We start from the raw sequence: 23263 nt of genomic DNA, 5'->3' as shown, positions 1-23263 counted from the left end.
TGTCACCTTCAGCCCAGAGTGTGATCCTGGAGACCCGGGATCAAGTCCCACGTCGGGCTCCCTGCATGGAGCCTCCTTCTCCCTCTGCTGTGTCTCTGCCTCTCTCTCTCTCTCTCTCTCTGTCTTTCATGAATAAAATTTAAAATATCTAAAAAAAAAAAAAAAAAAAAAAGAACAAGAGGAAGAGAGAGGCCCTCAGCTGCTGGGAAGTCCCTGCCCCAACTTAATCCCAACACACTGAGAATCTCCTGACCTCCAATTTACATCCCAGACCCCTGGGAAGGGGAGGGGCTTGGGGAGCCCTACCTTGTCAAGTACCATCAATAAAGTATACTATAACCACCCCCCCCAAATCTAAAGGGTGTGCATGCAGGTGTGTGCAGCTGTGTGTGCATAGGAGGAGGGCAATAAGGGCTGTGACTCGTGAGTGGCCTTACATATGGTGGTAGCATTTTTCTTTTATCGTATCTAGAAGAGCTGGAGTCAGGTGTTCATTCTTTTTTTTAATATTTTATTTATTCATTCATGACGGACATAGAGAGAGAGAGGGGGGCAGAGACAGAGGTGGAAGGAGAAGAGGCTCCATGCTGGGAGTCCGACGTGGGACCTGATCGTGGGACTCCAGGATCACACCCCGGGCCAAAGGCAGGTGCTAAACTGCTGAGCCACCCAGGGATCCCCGGGTTCATTCTTTTTAACGCACAGTCCCCGTCATAAACTCCGTAGGCGTCACTGTGGGCATAGCATGGACCCATGCAGCAGAATGACAGCTCGGGATTCGTCATTAGATAAATAACATCTATTTATCATCAAGCCTTAATTAATAGGTACTCAACTGGCCAGCACTCTAGGCTTCTGCGTCCCCTTCCTCTTCGCTCCCTGCCAGCTCCCACGTACGAGGAAGGGGGAATGACGAGCAACCACTAATATTAGTTTTAAAGGCCATTTCCACCTGGAGGAGCAAGTGCGTGCGGAGTTCCCGGCCTCTGCCGGTCAGGCCCGACTCCTCTGCCAATCCTGTCTTCTGACCTGTCTGTCGCCAACCTCCGCTGCTGTTCTGACCTGCAGCTTCACGTGATCTGACCTGTGACTGTCCCTTAACTCTGGCCCCACCAGCCCGCCAGGAAGTCCAGGCTGGTCCCCCCTGTTCCTGGTGGCCCTGGGATCCCGGTGTGCCCCTTTCCTCCAGTGACTCCTGTCTGGTGACACGGACCTGTAGGCAACTTGTCCTTTCTCAGAAATGACTAGAAGAAACATGAGAAATGATTTCTACGGAAGGAAGCCAGACTGTGCAAGGATGTCTTCAATCTTAAAGAGAGTTCCTTCTATTTTAGAATCTCAGAACACCCCAATCAATACTGAAAACACCCAAAGCTGGCCAGCTTTGCACAAGTGCCCCCGATAATCCGGTGCTCTCCAAACGTTAAATGCGAGAGGTGGTGTCGTGCTGCATGCTTCTGGTGGATCATCCCCGTTTCCATTCACAGGAAACTCCTCTTCACCTTAAATCCAAGCTTTTAAAAATTCAGATTGCACCTGAAGGGAGTTTTGCATTACATTTTTATGAGAAAGTCACATACCAGACAGGCTGTTACAAGGAATTTCTTCCCAAAAGCAACTTTCAGACTCTGAGGTCGTGTCCGTTTCCTTCAACTCCTGTACGGGGACAAGAAACCTTATACGAAGACTCTGAGACGTGGGAAAATCTGGAATGGGTGTTTTGAATCATCAAAGTAGGAGCTGTTCATAGTATCACCAGCATCAGTCTTTACACATGGTTAGGTCACGTATGAACTCTACTAATCTGACTACTTCCCAGCAATTTCTGATAATTGAGAGGTTTAATCCAAAAAACCAAAAAATTCCACTGAATTCCTCCTTCTGCTTTTTCCAACAGCTCAGATTATTCTCCTCACACTTAAAGGATCTGCTCTTCCGCTTTTGAACTTTCCTCACATGTCACCTAGATGATACAAATCTGGAATTACACAACAGGAAGAGCACCTTGATGAGAAACCCAACCCATTGCCAAACCGCTTGCAGGAGACCATCAGCAAAGCTGACATTTGCTCTCCGTCTTGTCTTCCCTTCACCACATCTGGGGAGGGGAGGCTCCCGGCACCTGCAGCACCTGCTCCAGGTCCTCACAGCCCTTCCCTCGCCCGGCCCTCCCCACTGTGGTCCTGTCTGGTCCTGTCATCCGACTTCAGACCCGGTTCCTCTAGTAGCAGAGACTGCGATCGAGGCTGCAGGTGGCGTGGTGACCCTCAGTCATCCGCTGGCCTGCTTCTCCCGGGATCTTTCCCTTATACTTCTGCTTGTCTCCCTAAATTGTCAGTGAGGTTCATGCTCCTGCAGTTATCAGAGCAGGGGAGGGAGCTGGCAGGTGGCGGCTGTTTGGAGTCAAGGCATGCCTTCCTGGGGGAGAGGCTTCTGTTTTCTGAGAATCCTGCTCCTCCCCCCCCACCACCACCTCCTTTGTCCGGTGTCTGGTGGACACTACACCTCCTGTAGGAATTGATTCCGGCCTCGCCTCCTATATCCCACCCCGGGGACTCTCTCTTCTGGGTTCCTCATTTCCCCACACCACTCATCTCCCCTCACATGCTGTTGCATATTGGTTGGTCTGCCTGCATGCATCTTTATGAATTGCTTTGCATGGTTGTGATTGGTTCTTCTCTAGCCCTGCTCATTTCAAGGCTTTTGGAAGAGCAGGCATGTAAGGCCTGTCTTGGGTGATGGCAACAAACAAACGCTGAAGCACTTTTGGGAGCCTCACTACAGTATTCATTATTATTGGTGCATCCTTGGAAACTTTCGACTGTCACTTGGGTTATTCTGATCGATGTTTACAAGTCCATTCCTCCCATGCCTTTAAGATACAACTCCTTTTCCCAGTGCCGTTATTTCCATCCTAACTAGTGGCACTGCCAGTTGTTGCTTTTGTCATATTGCTGTCCTTGGTCTCTCAGTGTTCCCAGGAATCCCTCCACTTTCTCTCAGCCTCCCAAAATGAGGGAGAGAACTATATTGCCCTGCGCTTCTTGAGCACTAGAAGCATCCCATGGGTGACTTTCAGAATGTGGTCTCCATAAATCTCCATGATAATTTGTATGGAGTTAATTTCCTTTTATCAACAATGAATCACAGTAGGTTAAGAGACTTGCTGCCCAGCAATTCGTGGTCCTAAGTCATTGCTCTTTCCTCCAGACCAGTAGTTCTCAAAGTGTGTACTCCAGACCAGTGGCATCAGCAGCACCTGAGAACTTGCTAGTAATGCTAATTCTCAGAACCTGCTCCAGACCTATGGAATCAGAAACACTGGCAGTGGGGCCCAGGGTTTCGATGCGTCCTCCATGTATTCTGATGCATGTTTAGGTTTGAGAGCTGCTTCCTGAGGGCAGTGAGTCTCCACACTGGCTGTATATTAGGTTAGTGATGAGTTTTATTTATTTATTATTATTATTTTATAGTGATGAGTTTTAAAAAAAAGTAATGATGAGGCCCTGCCTCCAGACCAATTAGCTCAGAATCTTCAGAGGCTCAGACTTCAGTATCATTAAAAAAAAAAAAAATCCCAAGGGAGTATAATGTGCTACTAGACTTAAGACCCATGGCTCTGGATGATGCAGAGTCTCTGTTGCCTATGAATTCTTTCTTACTCCTCAAGAAGCATCCCCAGGAGAGGTATGACACGAACCTAGTCAAGACACAAGTGTTCATTTGAATTGTGGAATGCTATGACCTCTTACTCTGTGTTCAGACAAAAACTATCCAGTAGATCTAAAACCCAGGAGATAGAAAATTAATACAGCTAATCCACAAATACACGCATGCCTATAGAGATGCATACTTTATCCAACAAGCAGTGTAATATTCATAGGAACTTGCACGTTTAGGTTTTAGACTCAATGCACACTTACTACATGCTTAATATTGCTAGGCGTTGTGCTAGCTGCTTCATATTCACGGTTTCATTGACAATATTAGCTAAATCCTCCCCGTAGAAAAGCATAAACCACCTACATGAGGTAGTTGTATATAGGTGTTCGGTTTGTGCCCCCTTCAATTCTCAGTGAAAATTGGCTCTGATACAGGAAAGGATCCTAGCTGTGGTCACTCACATCACTTGAATCATAACAACAAAAGGATTTTGCAGGCCCTTTCCCCAAGCTGAGGGACTTTTTTTTTTCCCCCTCAAACAGAGGCAATTAGCTATTTCTGAGGTAAACCAGTTTGGATTCTCATGTACAGAATAAGTGGTACACAGCGTTGAGGGGAGAAAAGACAGGGGAAAAATAAGTCACTTCAAATGGAGTTCATTTCATATTTTACAAAGAACTTTCTTATACATTCCTATTTGGTCATATACCTTCTTGTGGAACTACAGAGTTTTCACCTACAACCTTCATTGCTGGCTATTGTCCCCTTTATAACCAAGATTAAACTGAGGCTCACAGTGTCTAAGTCACTTACGGTGACAAAAGTGAGCAAGGCATGGGATTGCTGAGGCCAGGGTCTTTTTTTATTGATTTTTAATTTTTTTTGGCCATGCTTAAAGATGGGGCTAGTGACAGCCAGCTTTATGCAGAGGGAAGCATTATCTTTCAATTATACTTGGAGGCACTGAAAATTACTAAACTACTGCCCTTAAAAAGCAAATATGCTGCCTATGCTGCTAATGCGCATCCAAGGCAAAGTTTATTCATTTGGAAAGATCCAGCATCAAATGTTACTATAAATAACCTCATTATCTGTAATAGAAACTCATCTGTCACCATTCTAATTACAATGTGACTTAAAGAAGTCAGTATTTAACAAAGGCATTTGTAACATTTGGTGATTGTAATAATGGCTTTGAAGTTCCAGTGAAAAGTCACTTTTCCAAATTTCTTCTCATTTATGTATCTTTCACTCCCCATTATTCTCAGGCTCTAAATAAAATGATTGATATTGTTTCACAAACTGTTTTAAAAATATGTAATAATGGTGACAGATACTCCATGAGACTGGAAAAAGAACAGCACAAGGAAAAAAGAAAAATCACTCTATGCTCTGCCTTCAGAGACAGAAAGTCACTGCTACCATTTTGGTATGCATTTTCTGGGTGTAAATATTCTTACTTACTTAACACTATAATCTATACACTGTTTTATCCACTTTTACACTTAACATATTAGGATTATCTCCTCTCTGAGGTTCATATTTTACAATTTCATCTGGTCACACGGTACTTCATCTTATGTCATTTCCATTATTTACTCACAAATTTCCCACTGCTAGTATTTACTATTTAAACATTTTCATTTTTTTAATGAGCAACACTGAGTTTAACATCCCTGCACATCAGTTCCTGTACAACTGTCTTATTTAGGAAAAATCCCCAAAAGTGGATTTGCTGGGTCAAAAGCTTTGTAAAAAATTTAGGAATAGGTTTTATTGATCCTACTCCAGACAATTACCAACGTACACTCCCACCAGAAGTGGCTTTTGCTTTGCATCCTCACCAAGCCTAGAATTAAAATGATGCCTTGGCCAACTGATCGTTGGAAAATTATACTGTGTAAATGTGAACTTCTTTGTCATTGCTTATTTTCAGTGACCATTTTGACTTCAGTAGTATTCAAGGGGAATAAGCCTGAAATTCAGCCAAAAATATTCTAGCTCCCCCTGGTAGCATCGGGTGCTCTATACTATCTTGACTGATAAGTTCTTCCTTAAGCTTGCAATACAAGAACCTGGCCAATCTCGTAAAAGATTACATTTATCTCAAGGTAACATGACAGACTATTGTGTGTGCTTGTGTGTCTGTTAGTAACCACACTCGTCAGGGAGCATTAGCTCCTTTCCTTAACCCTTCTTCAGAGTTCATCAGCTCTGATAAGAAACTATTTGTCAAAATGAAATGCCATTTTTGAGAATACAACTGTACATGTACCAATGGCCTGCCACAAAATGTAGTTTTTAAAAATGAGCAATCCAACTTCACTTAATGAGTAAATGCTCATTAAAACATGAGACCACCTCTATAGCAATCCCAGACAGACACTTCTAACCACTGGTTAATTCACTGTAGTGCAAAAGATAGAAAAGCATTTAATGGAAGGTACATATAACCCTCATTTACAATGCAGGAGTAATTTTGGATCCGTGTTCCAGAGTCTATGTTAATTTCCTAAAAATTGCTAGGGTTGATATTAATAGCCTAGTAGATGTGCTAGAAAGAAGCAAAATTGAAATGGGTTATTGCAATTGTAAAATAAATAAAGGGGGGGGGTGCTGAGTTATCTTACAAGGTATGATCTAACTCACTGTGCCCAAGCAGAAGGGACATGGGGGCTCTGTAAAATCTGAAAAAGTATATTAAGAAGGGGTTGGAAAAATCTTCTGGGGGAGTGAAACTGCATGAAATCCCCACATTGTTGGCATTGCCCTCAGCTTTCTTGCTGGGGTGGTGGACATGTCACCAGCAATGCAGGTCAATCCATCAATGTCAACACTAAGGAAGGAGCAAGGTGTTCACACAAGCTGATGAGACTCACCACCCAGGCTGAGCTCCATTGGAAAGCAGGGAGCATTCTACCTAAAGGAAGGCTATTCTCTGGACCTAGAAATTCACTCTATGACTCCAGAGACAGTATCCTACAGATTGTTCTAAGCTTGGTAACTCCATCAATAATGTTTCTTCAGATCCTTGGGTGATCAACATGAAAATGCTGGTTACCAATGGCTGCACCATATTGCCTTTAGGTTTGCAAGCTGTTTTTTCTGTTCATTTGAGTGAACCATGGATTCTTGTTTTCTTACAATCTCAATCTCAGAACAAATTGAGAGGCATGTGTTTCTTTTCAAAGAAAGTGTTTCTTTTCTTTTTCAAAGAACTAAGTGGAATTCTTCAGTCTCTGAAAATGTAATCTCCAGGATCTTTTTCACACTTAATGCAATGCTACATTTTTCTGTATTAGTAGTAAAGGCTAAAAAATGTCCTGAGATTACCTGAGAGCTTAGTGTGAGCATAAGCCAATTTTATACATTTGTAGAATCTAGCTTTAAAATTGCTGAGTTAGGGAATGTTAATGATTAATAATTTCCCAATCTAAAATTTAAATTTGTTGGTGCTGTCAACAGAACCCCATGACTTGCTTCTAATCAACAGAATATGGCAAAGTAATGGGAAGTCACCTCTTTCATTATGTTACCTTATAGAAGACTTTCTTGCTAGCAGACATACTCTAGGGTCTCTTCCTTCATTTCTGGTTTTGAAAAAGCAAGCTTCCAAGGCTCCCACAATCACAAGAAAATGAATTCTGCAAACAACTATAGAGAGTTGGAGGTGGATCCTTCCCCAGTCAAGCTAGCAGATGAGACCCCAGCCCTGGCTGACACTTTGCAGCCTTTTGGAGAAACCAGTAAGACCATGCCCAGACTCTTGACCCACAGAAACTGAGATATAATAAATGCATGTTGTTTTAAGCTTCTAATTGTGTGGTAATTTGTTATGCAGCAGTAAAAGAAAATACTGATTTTGGTACTAGATGTGCAGCACTGCTGTCATAAACATTGGGACAAAGGTCCCAAGTATGTGGGAGTGGTTTTGGAACCCCCACGTAACAGCAGGTGCAGGCTGGAAAAATTATGAGTATAACAGAAGGAAAAGAAAGCTGAAAATGTATAACTTCTCTGATAATATATAATTTTATACAAATGAATAAGCACTTAATGCTGGGGAGAGAGAAACATGAAGACACTAGGTTTAGATTAAAACTGTGAATATGAAAAAAACTGAATATGGACAGCATAGTGACTATAGTTAACACAATATTGCATATTTGACAGTTGCTACAACAGTAAAATCTTAAAAGTTCACATCACAAGAAAAAAATTCTGTCACTATGTACAGTGATGGATGTTAACTACTTACATTTCACAATATATATAAACACTGAATCATTAGGCTGTATACCTGAAACCAACATGTTATATGTCATTTATACTTCAATAAAAAAAAAGTGCACATGGGTACAACTTGATGGATATAAACTAAACAGATTGGGTACAGTCACCCTTGGGAGACTCCTGACCATTTTCATATCAAAAAAGTGTTAATTTTTCTCCATTTTAAAAAATTCTGAAATTAAAAATATTTAATTCCAGTATAGTTAACATAGAGTGTTAGTTTCAGCTGTACAATATAGTGATTCCACAATTCTATACATTACTCAGTGCTCATCATGTTACGTGAACTCTTAATCCACTTCACCTATTTCACCCTTCCCCTCACCCATCTCCCTTCTGGTAACCACCATTTTAGTTTGTTCTCAATAGTTAAGAGTCTGTTTTTTTTGGTTTCTTTTTTTGTTAATTTCTTAAATTCCAAACATGCATGATGTTTGGAATCATACGGTATTTTTCTCTGATTTATTTCACTTAGCATTCTACTCTCTAACTCCATCTATGTTGCTGCAAATGGCAAGAATTCATTCTTTTTTTTATGGCTGAGTATTGTTTTATTATATGTTATATTCCATTACATATAATTCCAATATATTCAATATATACATATGCACACATACCACATATTTATCCATTCATCTATCAATGGATACTTGGGCTGATTCCATAATTTGGCTATTACAAGTAATCCTGCAATAATCATAGAGGTGCATATATACTTTCAAATTAGTGTTTTTGTATTTTTGGGTAAATATCCAGTAATGTGATTACTGAGTCATAGGGTAGTTCTAATTTTAATTTTTTTGAGGACACTCCATACTGTTTTCCACAGTGGCTGCCCCAGTTTGCATTCCCACCAAGTGCATGAGGGCTCCTTTTTCTCCATATTCTTGCCAATACCTGTTGTTTCTTGTGTTGTTTCAGCCATTCTGACAGGTGTGCGGTAATATCTCATTGTAGTTTTGATTTGCATTTCCCTAATGATGAGTGATGTTGAACATCTTTTCATGTGTCTGTTGGCCATCTGTTTTTTATTTATTTATTTATTTATTTATTTATTTATTTATTTATTTATTATGATAGAAAGAGAGAGAGAGAGAGAGAGAGAGAGGCAGAGACACAGGCAGAGGGAGAAGCAGGCTCCATGCAGGGAGCCCGATGCGGGACTCGATCCCGGGACTCCAGGATCGCATCCCGGGCTGAAGGCAGGTGCTAAACCGCTGAGCCACCCAGGGATCCCCTCATCTGTAAGTCTTTAGAGAAGTGTCTGTTTGTATCTTCTGCCCATTTTTAAATTGGACTTTTGGGGGTTTTTTGGGTGTTGATTTGTATCATTTCTTTACATATTTCAAATACTAGGCCTTTTTCAGTTATGTCATTTAAAATATCTTCTCCCCATGAGTAGGTTGTGTTTTGGTTTTATTGATGGTTTCTTTCCCTATGCAGCTTTTTATTTTGACGTAGTCCCAATAGTTATTTTTGCTTTTTTGTTTCTCTTGCCTTAGGAGACATATCTAGAAAAATGTTGCTACAGCCGATGTCAGAGAGATTAGTGCCTGTGCTCTCTTTTGGGTTTTTATGGTTTCCCACATTTAGGTCTTTAATCCATTTTGAGTTTATTTTTGTTCATGGTCTCAACACATTTTTTTTTTTTGATTGGCTTCAAACACAAAATGATTCTTCAGTACCTAAAATGAATATATAGTACTGATAGAACAGCAGATAACTTCTTCACAGATAAATGATAAGAATTTGTTCCCCCTACTGAGACCAAGATGTATGGTGAAATCTAATAAGTCTCTGGAAAAAAATTTGTTTTTAAAATTAAGAGTTAAAAAAAATCACAAGTTAGGTAAAGTGTGACATGGTGAATGCCAACAAGTGCATTTAGGTGTCAGATTGGCCTGAAGGAGTTTGATGTCGATGAGCTGTGGGAACACACTGCATGGGTCCTTGTAGAATGCACAGGCTAATCTGTTCAGCTACGGAGCTGATGTGTGAGAGAGAGGTGTCTCTCTGGAAGATTAAAAGCACCCAGAAACACTGGGTTTATAGAACTTCTTTTCTTAATAAAAAATCCTAACTTTGAAAGTGAGATTCTGTGGTAACTAGTCGTAATTTTTAAGGTCTTCCTAGGGAACCAAACATTTATGTGTATGTATTGTTTCCCATCTCTGATACCTTGAAGGGTCCATACACTCTGTCACCATAGACACATTTTTGTCCTGTAAAAAGACAAGCTCTATCCAGTGCAGATAATAAGGTCTTTGATGTCCTGAAAATGCTACCTCTTGGCTAAACACATACAATACTGAAATTATTACACATAGAGAATTAGAGTTTTAAATGCATTTACCATTTTTATTTCGCTATGCAGAAACATACATTCACCATGGGCTGTGTGATGCAGTTGACAGTGTAATGGAGAATATATCTTTTTGAAGGCTATTTATAACTAAACACTAAATAGTTTAATTACAGTGGAAATTCTGTACAATTTAAGGCTTGGCTCTTAACTAGATTGTAAATATGGACCAGATTCAAAATAAAACACTTTTTTTTTCAAGTAAAAGAAGAAAAATCAACTTAAAAACACAAGGAAAAAGAAAAGAAGAAAGAAAACAAAGCAACAGAAGCCCAACAGATTTTTCTGGAGTGAAATTTCATAATATTGTAAGCTAACAAAAACAGGTTTCTTCCCCCAAATAATGACAATTTACATATTTAGGACTTGTTAGGGAACTCTTGGAAGCTTTCCAGGTTGGACGCGGACCAAAGCGAACAAGGAAGAAATCACATTAATATGCTAAAATCAGTACTACCTTATAACGTATTAAATTAGATACACAAAGCAGGATTGTAAGCATTAAATATTTCCAGAGAAATCGAGAGTCGTTGCTGTTTACGAGTGAGAGTAATAAAACCAGGTGAAACAAGTACAAGATTCAAGTTGTTTACTGAATAAACTTGGGTTATTGGCACATCTAATCTGGGATAAACCTGACACATCGGACCTAGACAGCTTCTAGCATTTTAGGGTAATCTTCATTTGTCTGTAAACAAAAGATCTGTCACCTAAGAAATTGTGGTTTTGTTTAGACTTTAATAATAAACTATGAAAGGCATGAATTGTTTATGTGTTACATGAGATCACGGTTTATATTGTTGGTTATGAACGTGCAGATATAGCTGAAAACTTAGACACTTGGTGGAAATTAAAAATGCTACTCTTTTGTAATTTTATCGTTGCTTCATGCAATATCAGTTTCGTGATGCTGATTCGGATTGTTTTATTATGGGAAGATCTTTCTGCCAGTGTCTTTATTAATGGTCAAGGTCAGTTCTTCTGGATTGAAATTTTCCATGGGCAGATAGATACAAGTCAGTTGGGTTAGAAGAGGGAACTCCATATAGGCTCTGGTTTTCCTAATGGTTTGCATGACTGGATTCATGTGCAGGCTAAATTATTCCTGTAGAAAAGAGATTTGATTGGTTACTCAGTGGAAAACACCTGAGAGTTTTCCTCAGATTAAGGCCACACAAAAAAAGTATCTTGCAGGTTATCAAATGAACTTTTTGACAAGATACTGTAAAATACCAGCATAAGTCACTGATATGCATTCTTACGTAACTACATTACCCAAGCAGCTGAAGCTCACCGAAGAAACCTTTTATTGCTTTCTATCTTCCAAATTATATTATTGAGCATGAGTGACTTTTGTATTTTTTTAGAGAGTCCACTATTCAATCTATATTCCCTAAATCAATGTTAGAGAACTTCCTTATTTCATTTATATGTGTAAAGCTTTTATGAGACTTTAATCACATAATCACATGTGCAAGTAGCTCAACTGTTGCATTCAGCATTCAAAGCCCTCTGGGGATGCTGGGTGGCTGTGAGTTCTTGCACGGCAGGTGAGTGTGCAAAACAAGTCTGTGCGCACTACAGAAGATGCTCATGATGCCAGCCAAACAGCCCTTGAAAAGGCATGCACACACTTTCCAGAGAAAAGCTGGAATACAAGACTGCATTTTTGCCTCCTCCTGAGACAAGACGCTATACAAAGAGGAAAAAAAAATCATCCCAAAGAATACAGAAAATATAAGACAACCAAAATGAAAGTGAGTGTCCATGTTTAGAAACAAAGCAAAATGAGAGCGTAATCAGAAGCATAACCAAATACAGTCGCAAAGGAAGCTTAGAATGAATGGGATAATGCTGTCGTCAAAAGGACAAAGGGGCACACTTTATTTCCCCAGTATTTGGCATACACGGATCGTGCCTTTTAGGATAAAATGGCCTTAGTTCTGATTAGGGCACAGGGCAAGTGAAATCAAATCTGACCCTCTGAATTTGGATAATGAAGGGTACAGGGCATGAGTGAAAAGGAAACATCAGCGAGACCATGCAAGCAAAGACTGCTTCTTTCTTGAGCCTTTAACTGGTGAATATGCCAAAATCCACAGTATGGAACTCCCAGATCTGAAACAAACCAGCACCCACAAAGCAATTTTCTGCCCCTTGCTGAGCAGCCCTGCTGATGCCAGTGAGAGAAGAAGGAAGAGGAGGTGGCAGGCAGGACAGAGGGAAGTGCCCCATGCTACATGCCAGCCAAGGCCAAGCCTAGAGAATCAGCGTCGCCTCTTACCTGGGGTCAATCCTCTCCATCTTCCGGTGTGATCTCTGTCTCTTTATGGACCACTACTTTGGTCACTGACATGTCAGGGTGCTGCTCTTTGGCCTCTTTAATTGCCTGAGCCAGCGCCTATCCCCAGGAAATCACAGAAGGGCAAAGACAAAAAGGAGGTGGAACATGCATGATCAGTAGCAAGGTGGAGACTTATGAGCTAGATTTATATATGTAATTTACAAATGAGGTACAAGGACCGCAAAAGGAATTGTACATTGCATATTGAAAATTCAATTCAGAAAACTGTTCAGACCGCATGATGGACTAGAAGAACAACACTGGGAAGAGTAGGGCTGACCAGTGTATGTCTGTTCTTCTGCCAGGGTATTTACGGCCTCATGCACACTACCTGGTCATGGTCGATGTCCGCATCTCCTGTGATGACTATCCGCTTCTCAATTCTCGTCTCGGAGATGCCTCCTTTCACAGTCTGCAAGGGACAGACAAGTGTTACAAACTGACCCGCTTGGAGGAACAATCATCATTCAGTGGGGGAAATGGCAGAAAACGCTAGCAGAGCTTTAACTGACAGCATTCGTTAAGAAATGAATTCGTTGAAACACTTCTTTGGCAATTACTCAAAATCATTAATTCCAGAAGCGAAGCTACAATGGAGTCCTTTGGGCGTGGCTGGCCCGTGTTTCTGGAACACCTACCACATGCTGAGGACTGGAGTTCCGTGTTAGGCAAGCAAAGGGTATCAGGGTGCATACTCCTAAACAGAAAGGAGCGTGTAGGAGCACACGCCCCGTAAGCAGAGTGGGCCTGAAAGCTCCAAGGCGCCTATCTGGGCGTCCTGATATTCACCAAACTCTTCGTCTGTGCAGCCCAACTGGGACGGTCTCTTCCCAGTCCACTTACTTTGGTGATGTGGGTGGTGGTCGTGGTACTGGTGGTTTCAGACGTGATCGTCTGCGCGCTCATTAGCACGCCCGGTTCCAAATCTGCACCAGCGTCAACCTACGAAAGCAGGGAACAGACACTGCACTCAGATCCCTCAGGGCATCTGAGTGGTCAGGACATCACAATGATTCAGTTATCTCTCCCCATAGCCACGTTGTCCAATCAGCACATGGGAGCCATGGCCTTGGGGACAGGCTCGCCCAAACACAGCCAGGGTTAATCATCTTTAAAAACTGGGCCTTGCGAAATGGGAGTAGTGTCTGCTCGAGCTGGTAGGCTTCCTCATCTATGGCTGGGGAAATAGGTCCCTGAGCCTCGTTCTACCTCTTGAGATATACGAAGACCAGTGTAAGTCACCTGATGCTTCGTCAGCAGTAATAAAGTTATAATTATTACCATTATCACTCTTGACAGACACAGTTTGGCTGCTGTGTCCTCTGAGTCTCACGAATTAAATGTCATGGGGTCCAACTTTAATGCAGTGAGCCACAGAGAGGGGCAAAGCAAAGTGCCAGGGCTTTGACCTTCATGCACAGTCTTACCTGTGACGATTCATACGTTATCGTTTTTGTTTCTGTGTGAACTACCGGCACTTCCTTGGTAGAGATTTCTAGCTTTACTCCTCCTGGTGAAACACTGCCAAAACTGAGGCTCTCTGTCTTCACAGTTGATGACTGTACCAATGGGAAGCAGGTAGAGTGGCTATTTAGTAGTTTGCACAAAGACATGATTTTGGCTTTTTCCCTCCCCTCTCGGTGGGTATGTATGAGTACAGGTTAGTATGTAGTAAATGGTTAGGTGTAACGTGGGGAGGGTTAGTTGAGGAATGTCTTTCAGAATTCCAGAGAGTTTTTCACATGGGATGTTCCAGGTAAAGGAAAGCATTTTGAAGGAAATGTTTAAAAAACTATTTTTATGTTGCCTTTCCTGTCTTGCCTAAACTAATAGATCAAAAATCATCAATTCGCCTTTTATTTAATAACTTCTTAGAAAGAAGGAACAGATTTTAAGACATTAGCCACCCCTCACTCCATATACTTTAGGAATCTCAGTAAAAGAGATAAAGAACGAAGTTCTGGCATTTGGTACCGGGGCGAGCATGGTTTTTGGGCCTTCTGGGTAAGTATCCTGATCAAAAATAAATTTATCGAATTTTCTACTATCTTGGCTGGCCACGCATTCCCCAGGTTTACTGCCAATAATTACAGTGAAGGTAGAAACCATTTCCTGGAACCACACATAATTAATAATCATTAAATACGTTTGCATGTGAACCCAAAGATGGAAACCAGCATGGAGGCCCTGTCGCCGTGCAAGAGGGGGAATAAGAGGAGAAACAAATTGCACTTGGAAAAGGTAGAAAATTAAACTTAGCTTTACACTTTACGCTTAACGAGATTTTGGGGAGTCATATGTCAGTTTTACATTGGTGCTGAAAGTAACGTCAACTACTAGTTACCTCAAAATGAGGTTTCTGTTCCCGAGTTTCAGGAACGTGGGTTGTTGTGCTCTGCTCCTCCTCTGGCTCGTGGGAAGCAGCAGCTGTCTCTTCCTGTTCGAGGACAGCTTTATCGGCCACCTGCCCCTTCTCCTCCTTAGCCCCCTCCGGCAGAGCAGAGCCCTCCTTCCCTTTCAAGCCAGAAGCATCAGCAGATGCTGCCTGTGTCGCAGCATCCATGTCATCTCCAGCCACGTAAGAAGCATCCCCACTCGCATGCACACTCATCACATGTCTTTCCTCCACCAGCACGGTTTCCTGCACAACCTTCTCGGTGCTAAGTGGCTGGGGGCTCGGTGCTAAATGGCTTGTTTCTGTCTCCGTCTTGCTGGACTCCGTCTTGGTTTCTGTTTTCTGCATGGGAGAGGATTGGGGTGTCATTGTGGCTTTCCATACACCAAAGGTCACAAAGCCAAAATAAAAACAAAAGCAGCCACTCACCAGGACACCTAAAGCCAGTGTCAAGTGCTTATAATCAGAAACGCTTACAAACGCTTTCATTCCTCCCACCAGAATCTCGGAGGCGCGTCCTCTGCCCCAACACACACACACACACACACACACACACACACACACACACACAAGCCTGTGCTGCTATGTCGGGATATCTGCAGATGAAACAGGATGCGGCATAAAACGCAACGAAAACAAAACAAAATGAAAGCACTATAGCATTTTCCCACTGATTCTGGCAGCTTTCTGAGACCTAATGGATGACATAAGATGCTTAAAAAATTAAATGCTATTCAGATTTTTCAACATGACTGCTTTTTGAATATCTGAAGTATGTTCTAGTGATGCAAATAAAGGCACATCACAGCTATGCCAAGCAGGCACGAAGGAAAACACCTGAAGATACCTCTCAGGTGTTTAAGGCCTTAGAGCCACTTGGATGCAAAACATGCATGCACACACACGTGCACACACACCAAAGAGGCATAAAGATAGGCAAATAGGCAGAGTCAGGAACACCAAAGAGGGAGCAATTGGCCACCTGAACCCAGCTTTGAGAAGTAGAAGTAACCCCTCCTATGAATTCTGTTGGTTTCCTTGCAGATTCTAACAAACTGAAGATTTCAGAGCCATCCATGAGCTTTTCAGAAGACGACTGTTTAGTCTGAGTGAACAAAGAAACGGACAGTCAAACACAGAGACAGGAACAGACGGGTATAGTCACATTCACAGCTGCTTAGACAAAACTGTAGGGGAGGAAGGCGGGAGGAGGCAGGAGGGAATCTACCATACAGATTTTGGAAACAGAAAAGAATGGGAAATAAAATAGCAACTTGAGGTGACCATGAGCTCTGGTTTGGTAAAGCAGAGAGAGTTATTAGGATGTGGGTGGTGCCGGCATAAGCAGGTCATTTCCCCTTCATTGCAAGCCCCAGGCAGCACTACCACATCTCGGGATCGGGGAGCTGGAAACAAAACGGAAAGTGTTTTTAATGCTTACACTGGACTGCGCTATCCATCTAACCACGAGAAAAATGAAAAAGCTAGGGTTGGCGGCTCTCAACATAAAGCCAAATAGCGAGAGGAACAGAAAAGTTTAGGGTGGAAGGGCACTGCCTCAAAAAAAGGTCATGCTGGACTCTGACACGGTGGCCCAAACGAAAGGCACTGGTTACCACAACTCGGGACGTGGCCGACTCGGTAACGTAATGAGCAGTGGCCACGGTGACAGCCGGTTCCTGGGAGTATCTCCACTCGGACAGGCTCTTCCTCCTGGGACCAAAGAGCCCCACTTTCAAGACCTCGCCCTCCGCTGGCTCCATCCTGGCGAGACGCGTGCTGTCCAGGCCCGCGAGGGGCCCCGTGGCCCGGCCCGACCCTGGGGCTTTCTGCACATCTTCTTCTTCCTCAGGGCTGGGCCGCCGGGACTCGGCTTCCCTGATGGGAGCCAGGGATTCGGACAGTTTCCGTTTGGGGGTGTGGACCTCGGGTGCTCTTTTGGGCTTCTCATCAGGGGCGGCGTCCAGGACCTCGAAATCGGCCGTGGGTGGAAAGGCTTTCATGGGCTCCGCCAAGCCTCTCTCTGCTTTCTGGAAGGCTTCTGGACTGCAGGGCGGCACCCCCTTCTCCCCCTCCTTGGCTTTCCCAGTCATGGTAACGATCTTTCCCGATACGGTGTCGTAGGACTTTCCTAGAGTGTATATTTTCTGTTTGCTTTCTCCTCTCAACTGCATTTCCCGGGCCCAGTCATCGAAGCTCTGCATTTCAATGGCACCGGATCTTAACAGATCGGCGGGGATGTCACCGGTTCTACTGCTCACCGTCACGACCTTGTAAGTCACAATCTTTTTCGAATCACCATCAACTACCTCAGTGGGTACTTTGTCTACAATAACCCAATCCTCTGTGCCCTATATTTGAAATACAAAAGCTAAATTAGACATTCTGATGGTCTCATTTCTAAATTAAGAATCATCTAAGAAAACCAGGGCAAAAGCTACACTGTGATGTGACTGCACGGGGCTGGTGTTAATATCTAATAATTATGCTTGCAAATCTCTTCCTGTCTGTAATTTATAAACTCTGACATTCCACTTGGCATACAGTCTGCACGTGGAGTTGCCATTTCAGATTTCTTGAAACAGGACCCTACCTTGGTGGTAAAGTTTTGCAAGAATATATTTGACCTTATGCTAAACTCTCCGATCATTTTAGATTTCAAGATTAAATGACGTGACTGAAGTCGTTGTACAAGTCATGTAGCTTGTATTGACACAAAAAGACGGTTCCTGGGTAACTGTAATACCACACTTCACTTCTTATCTGCTGTTTTCACAAAGAACTTGCCAGCATCCATCCCATTAAGTTTCTGTGAATAAATACCATTTTTCATGTTTGTAAATCAGACTTCCTTAAATAGGATGATCAAATGCACTACAGCACTTACTATCCAATAAACAGTGAGTGTGCCTATACTCCAGGCCCTGCAGGGAAGTGCCTCCTACGGCTGGGGCATTGTTGGAGACTCTTAGAAATAGGTCATGGTGGTCTGTATCGTGTTCCAATCTTATTTATAAGTGAAGTTCATTGTCTGAGCAGTTTTTTTGCCACTTTCCTTAGTCTTACTTCCAATATAGCAGAAGAAATCAAAGTTAAGGAAGTTCTATTTGAGAAGGCTAAAAAGGCTGAGACCAGGCAGCGGGCTAGACTAACAGATCACGAAGGGAAGACAAATCAAAACCAGGGGCAGATGAGCACCTTGATTTACATTTTAAACTACAGTGTTTTTCTACTTTCATATTTATCTTGGTCTAAGCACTTGAATCTAGAAACGTGTGCCTTAAGAACAAACGTTAGAGAGCAGTCTACACGCTGGTGCTGGATTAAATGAAATGAATTGAAAAATAACCTCTAAGGTCGATGGGACAGTTTTCTGGAAAATGATTTGATGAGAGGTAACCACAGAGGCCGCAGAATCTCCTTCCTGCATTTTCTTTATCAGACTCGGCTAGTGGGAAAACCAATAAAAGTTCAGAACTTTCACAATCAGTCAAGGTCATCTAAATTAGTACCACTCTATAGGGAAAGCAGAGAGTAAAGAGTCCAATAATATTGTTAGAAAGCATAATCATCATGGTTCAATGACTATACACAGATATAATCACCAAGGAGCAAGAGCCATAAAGGAATGATGGCTAACTGGTAACTAAAATAGTAATAAAGCTCCCTCTTCCCTTCCCCAGAATCTAAGCAAAAATGAAATACCTACCTTATTTGGAAGCAAGATAAAATTACAAAAGAAAATAAAAACTAAAGACATTTTCATGACACTGAAATCTGAAGAGCGATTCCCTTCTGGGAAATTCCTTCATGTTTGTTTTTTACCTGAGACTCAAGGAATGGAGAGCTTCCTTGCTGCAAAAATATAACTTTTTCAGAAATTTCTCTTTCTTCATTGGTCTGTTTGAATAAAGGGGGTTGGGTTGGAGAGGAGGAAGCAGACAGTTTCCAGAAAAGGCAAGTTAGGAAGACAGTTCTTTTACTGTGTCTTACATATAATAGTCATTCATCTTTTTCTGAAGAAGTAAATTATTGTTTATGAATTTGAAAAATGGTCTGAAACTTTCTCAACGTTTAATCATTTCCCAAAAGTAACAGATTATTTCCTGAAGCTCCAGTGTTTGACTCACACCTTTGCCACTTCTACCAACAGAAAACATGCAAGAGCAATAGAAAGAGCTCCCTGACATTAGCACAGTGTCTAGGCTAGTCATCTGCAAAACTGGAGAAGTGAGTAGTAAAAGAAGTTGTTAAGATTAAAAAAAAAATTAAGGGAGAAAAAGATCCTCACTCCTGCATTTGACAAATAGTTGATTGCATTCCCTGCTGAAGCGCTGACTTAATCCCGGGCAAGGAGATGCACAAGGGCCATTGCATCAGCTACTGGTTTGAGTAAACTCAGTTGGACCTTGATTGATTCCTTTATTATTCCACAAGGTATATTCAAAATTTATAGGTTTATTTGAACTTTTATTAAGATGGCAAATAACTTTAAAAAGTCAATTTCAAAATATCTTAGTGAAAAATTAAGTGCTTCAAATCATGCTTTAACATGTACCATTAAGAAACGTTGAAGTAAATAAATATGACACATTAGCAACTAGCTTCTTCCTTTTATCTTTTTATTATTTCCTTTAGTATTAAATAGGAATAATTCAAGGGGCCATATACTAGCCACTAAGCCGACCCCTGTGCCGAGAGTATAGCGCCATAGAGTAATGACAGAAAGGGTTATTTCATCTAAAAAATCCTAATATAAAGCTCAAAGTTTCTAGAACAGAGCTTTTAAAATAAGTTCTATTGTAAACAATGTAATTTACTGAGAGTTATTTACTATTCCTATGTGTGTACAAATCAATCAGGACGACCTCTAATAGTCTACCTATAAGAGTTTGTAAGGGGACATCTTAAGAGTTTGTAAGGGGACATCTAGAATATTCCCCCTGAAGGTCTTACTGGCAAATTTTGATAACATCAATCTCCTATCCCCCTTTTTCAGTTAGGAACAAGAAAGATATTTCTGAAGGGTAAAAAAACAACAACCCTGTCCTGTCCCATTTTGGAGAAAGGTGTTGGAAAAGACAAAATGTACCATGTGGGATCATTAAATATGGATTTTTGTTTTGTTTTGTTTTACTCTCAAATGTGGCCTTTTTGTCACAGAGGAATAAGAAACAGGAAGGAAAGGTCAAAATTGTAGGTACTTTTCAGAATACCACTGGTAGGCCTCTAATTATAATCACTGAGCTAAAGATTATTCCTAGGATGAAAGTCTAAAAAAAAAACAAAAAAAACAAAAAACAAAAAAAACCCCAAACCGATAATAGCAGGAAAACAGTGTTTTTTTTTTGTTTGTTTGTTTTTTAGCATATCCTGTTATCTGACATCAACTAATTTCAAAATTGTCTTTGTCTATAATGAAAGTACCAACACTGTCTGTATTCTGAACTGTGTGTGTATGTCCAGTGCGAGAAAAGGTCACATAAGGGATAGAGCTTAAAATCCTATAGTCAACCTCAGTGCAGTTAGTTTAGCTAAAGATAAGTGATGAGATGCTGATAACTAAAGAAAAGCTGATAATCGGTATGTTTACTTTTGTTGCAGGTTAGAACAGAGTCAGCTGTATACCCCTAAACATTTTTAGTGACTTAAACATTCATTGCTATGTCATAATTAGGAAACAAGGCCCTTACTGACCTGCAAATGTACAGAGGTATTACTCTCTCTCAGAGGAGCAGGGATTTGTGCAGAGCCATGGCCCTTGTTTCTCCTTGGGCCAGGGGTTCTCAAGCTGCACTGTGCATTAGAATTACATGGAGAGCTTTTAAATAACAGTACTCTGTGGGGCTGCAGATCAGACTAATTAAATCAGTCTCTGATTAATAGATCCCAGGCATCAGTATTTTTAAACTTCTGGTAGGTAATTTTAATATGCACCTAGAGTCGCACCCCAAGGCTTGGATGGAAAGTCACAGAAGTCAGATTCAGAGAGTGAAGATAACTCTCCCTATCCAGAAAGAGATGATCATGGTGAATGTTCCTCCCTCCTCCCCCCCCCCCCCCAATTCAAGGCCCAGGCAAGATCTGCCTATCAAGAGTAGAGCTGGACTAGAAAGCATACAAATGCACAAATAGAGTTGATTCCAGATATTCATGGTAATTATGTTCAATAGAATCACCATGAACATGAGTTTGTGAATAATGAACCATTGATTTTATGGGAAACATATGGTTAAGGTCTCTGTGAGCCTCTGGTCATGGTATTGTCATCAACTGTTCAATACATACCCTTGTTCTGTATGTGTTTTTGTTTAAATACTCCTATTTAATACATATTATTGATCCGTTAATATTGAACTCATGGCCAGCAGCACTAGGACTTATTCCTGATGAGACTTCTCTAATATATCTTCCCAAAAAGCATATCACAGTGCTCTTGTGCTGAGCAACACTAGCTAGCACTTCGGCACTCTGTGTGGGGGTTATTTGAAACAGCAGAATCACCCATGGACACACAAAACCATAGCACTAAATAGGCACAAAAAGCACATGTGTTCATAGTACGGAGACTCAACAGGAAGGCAGAGCACTGCCTTGTTCAACCAAAGCTGGGAACAGGCACGGTTGAGACTCAAAGTTTTCACCACTCTGTGTCTGTCTGCAGACAACTGTGAAAGTGCCATTAATACTGAGTTTAGGGTTACAGTGAATTTCAGCAAGTAGATGAATGTGCAAATATGGAATCTGTGATTGAAGATGATCAGCTGTGCTAAGCTTATGTACTGTAAAACTACCACCTATGTTCAAAAAGAGGATGATACTGACACTGCACAAGTGCTAGTGGGTATTTCATTTTGGTTGGGATTTGGAAACTTTACCTATTCAAGTGACCAGGAGGGAATGTACTTCTAACATGGACTAATAAGCCTAGGTGGATCGTAAAAGGCTGTTGTGGGAAATATTTGTGGAGACATACGCGGAGCCCTTCACGTACCACACATCTATCCTTCCTGTTTGGTGGGCCCTGCCCTGTATGTGGATTTGTCTATGCTCCAAAGTTAATGAGGAGATGCTTTGGGGCATCCTTGCAACTTATGTGCTATTAAATCACTATTTGAAAGTTGAAACCACTGGCAATAAAATTCACACTTTATAGTAAACATACACAGTATTTTTAGAATATAATCACCACTACTAGCCACTGTAGATTACTCAAGTAATCTGAATGAAACTGATGTGTATCAGTACAGGAGTATTTTGGCAACAGTACTTTTCATTTATTCTGCATAAAAGGGCCCCTTTCAAAGTAATTCAAATGGATATACACCTTGTCACTTTTGATAGATAGCTTTTAAGGGAAGTTTAGAAAATGATCAAAATGAGTGTAAGTAGATTTTTCTTTTCACTACAAGGACCTAAGCATTGCATGTAGACGACCACTTAACGGATTTTTCTCCCATAGAGGCTGAAGTTTTGATTTTCTTCTGTCTCAGCTTTCTGGACAACGATGTTACAATAAAGGGAACTTGATAAGAAAGAAGTTAACCAGTATAATGCTAGAAAGATCTGGTTATTAAAAAACTAGTTCTTTTGAAAGACAGATAAAGCAAGAGGATGTTGAATAGTTGACAGATGGGCACCACTGCCATTTGTGGGTCCCACAGTGGGAGCCCTGAAATAGTATCAGCTGAATCCTCACTGTCTGGCTGTACATTTCAAGAGAGCTTTTCAATATGGAACAGTCTTACTTGAAGAGACATTCCGGCCTCTACTTCATTAAAAATCAAAAACTGATTATAAATCGGTTAAAATAACCAGTTGCTTCTATTTTAAAAAATCAGTTAAAAATCAAAATCAAATCGAACGCTAGTTCTACCAGTAAAAAACACTGGTTTCTCAGAGTGAAACATATCCTGAAATTCTGTCAACTTCGGATCAGTGTTTAGTCAAACATTAGACAATCTCTCTACGCCTCATCTTGCAACTGATGAGAAACATTCGTGGGTTTTCAGGGCATTTCTGAATGTGGCAGAAAAAGCGTTTTCAGAAAAAGTGTCAGTTCATTAAGACAATATCTCCATTTCTCCCAGCTGTGAAATCTAGGTTTGCGGTTAGAATAAACCAATTTGCATGCACTGTAGTTTCCCTGGGCCTCCTTGTTCACTCCCAGCACCCTGTGATGTGTCTGCTCATCCCTCACCCGCCA

General features: G+C 41.4%; 1 protein-coding gene across 50 annotated transcripts in view; it reads right to left on the bottom strand.

The window, feature by feature from the left end:
* Positions 1 to 10287: 10287 nt before the first annotated feature.
* EPB41L3 (erythrocyte membrane protein band 4.1 like 3) overlaps positions 10288 to 23263 on the bottom strand; it is a 226184-nt gene continuing 213208 nt past the window's right edge. For 16 of the 50 annotated variants that reach the window (XM_072828827.1, XM_072828810.1, XM_072828818.1 and 13 more), the window contains 10 exons: positions 18883 to 18957; positions 18407 to 18505; positions 16674 to 17408; positions 16040 to 16162; positions 15007 to 15399; positions 14090 to 14221; positions 13506 to 13604; positions 12994 to 13074; positions 12603 to 12719; positions 10288 to 11423 (listed from right to left, as the gene is read on the bottom strand). In XM_072828827.1, the coding sequence (XP_072684928.1) occupies positions 12609 to 12719; positions 12994 to 13074; positions 13506 to 13604; positions 14090 to 14221; positions 15007 to 15399; positions 16040 to 16162; positions 16674 to 17408; positions 18407 to 18505; positions 18883 to 18957 (1848 nt within the window). In that variant the 3' untranslated portion in view covers positions 10288 to 11423; positions 12603 to 12608. The remainder of the gene's footprint in view (positions 11424 to 12602; positions 12720 to 12993; positions 13075 to 13505; positions 13605 to 14089; positions 14222 to 15006; positions 15400 to 16039; positions 16163 to 16673; positions 17409 to 18406; positions 18506 to 18882; positions 18958 to 23263) is intronic. The other 34 variants (XM_072828858.1, XM_072828840.1, XM_072828842.1 and 31 more) reach the window with 17 other exon arrangements.

The sequence above is a fragment of the Canis lupus genome, chromosome 6 (assembly GCF_048164855.1).
Source record: "Canis lupus baileyi chromosome 6, mCanLup2.hap1, whole genome shotgun sequence".
In the NCBI taxonomy this organism is placed as follows: Eukaryota; Metazoa; Chordata; class Mammalia; order Carnivora; family Canidae; genus Canis; species Canis lupus.
This window is presented reverse-complemented; position numbering and strand designations above follow the sequence as displayed.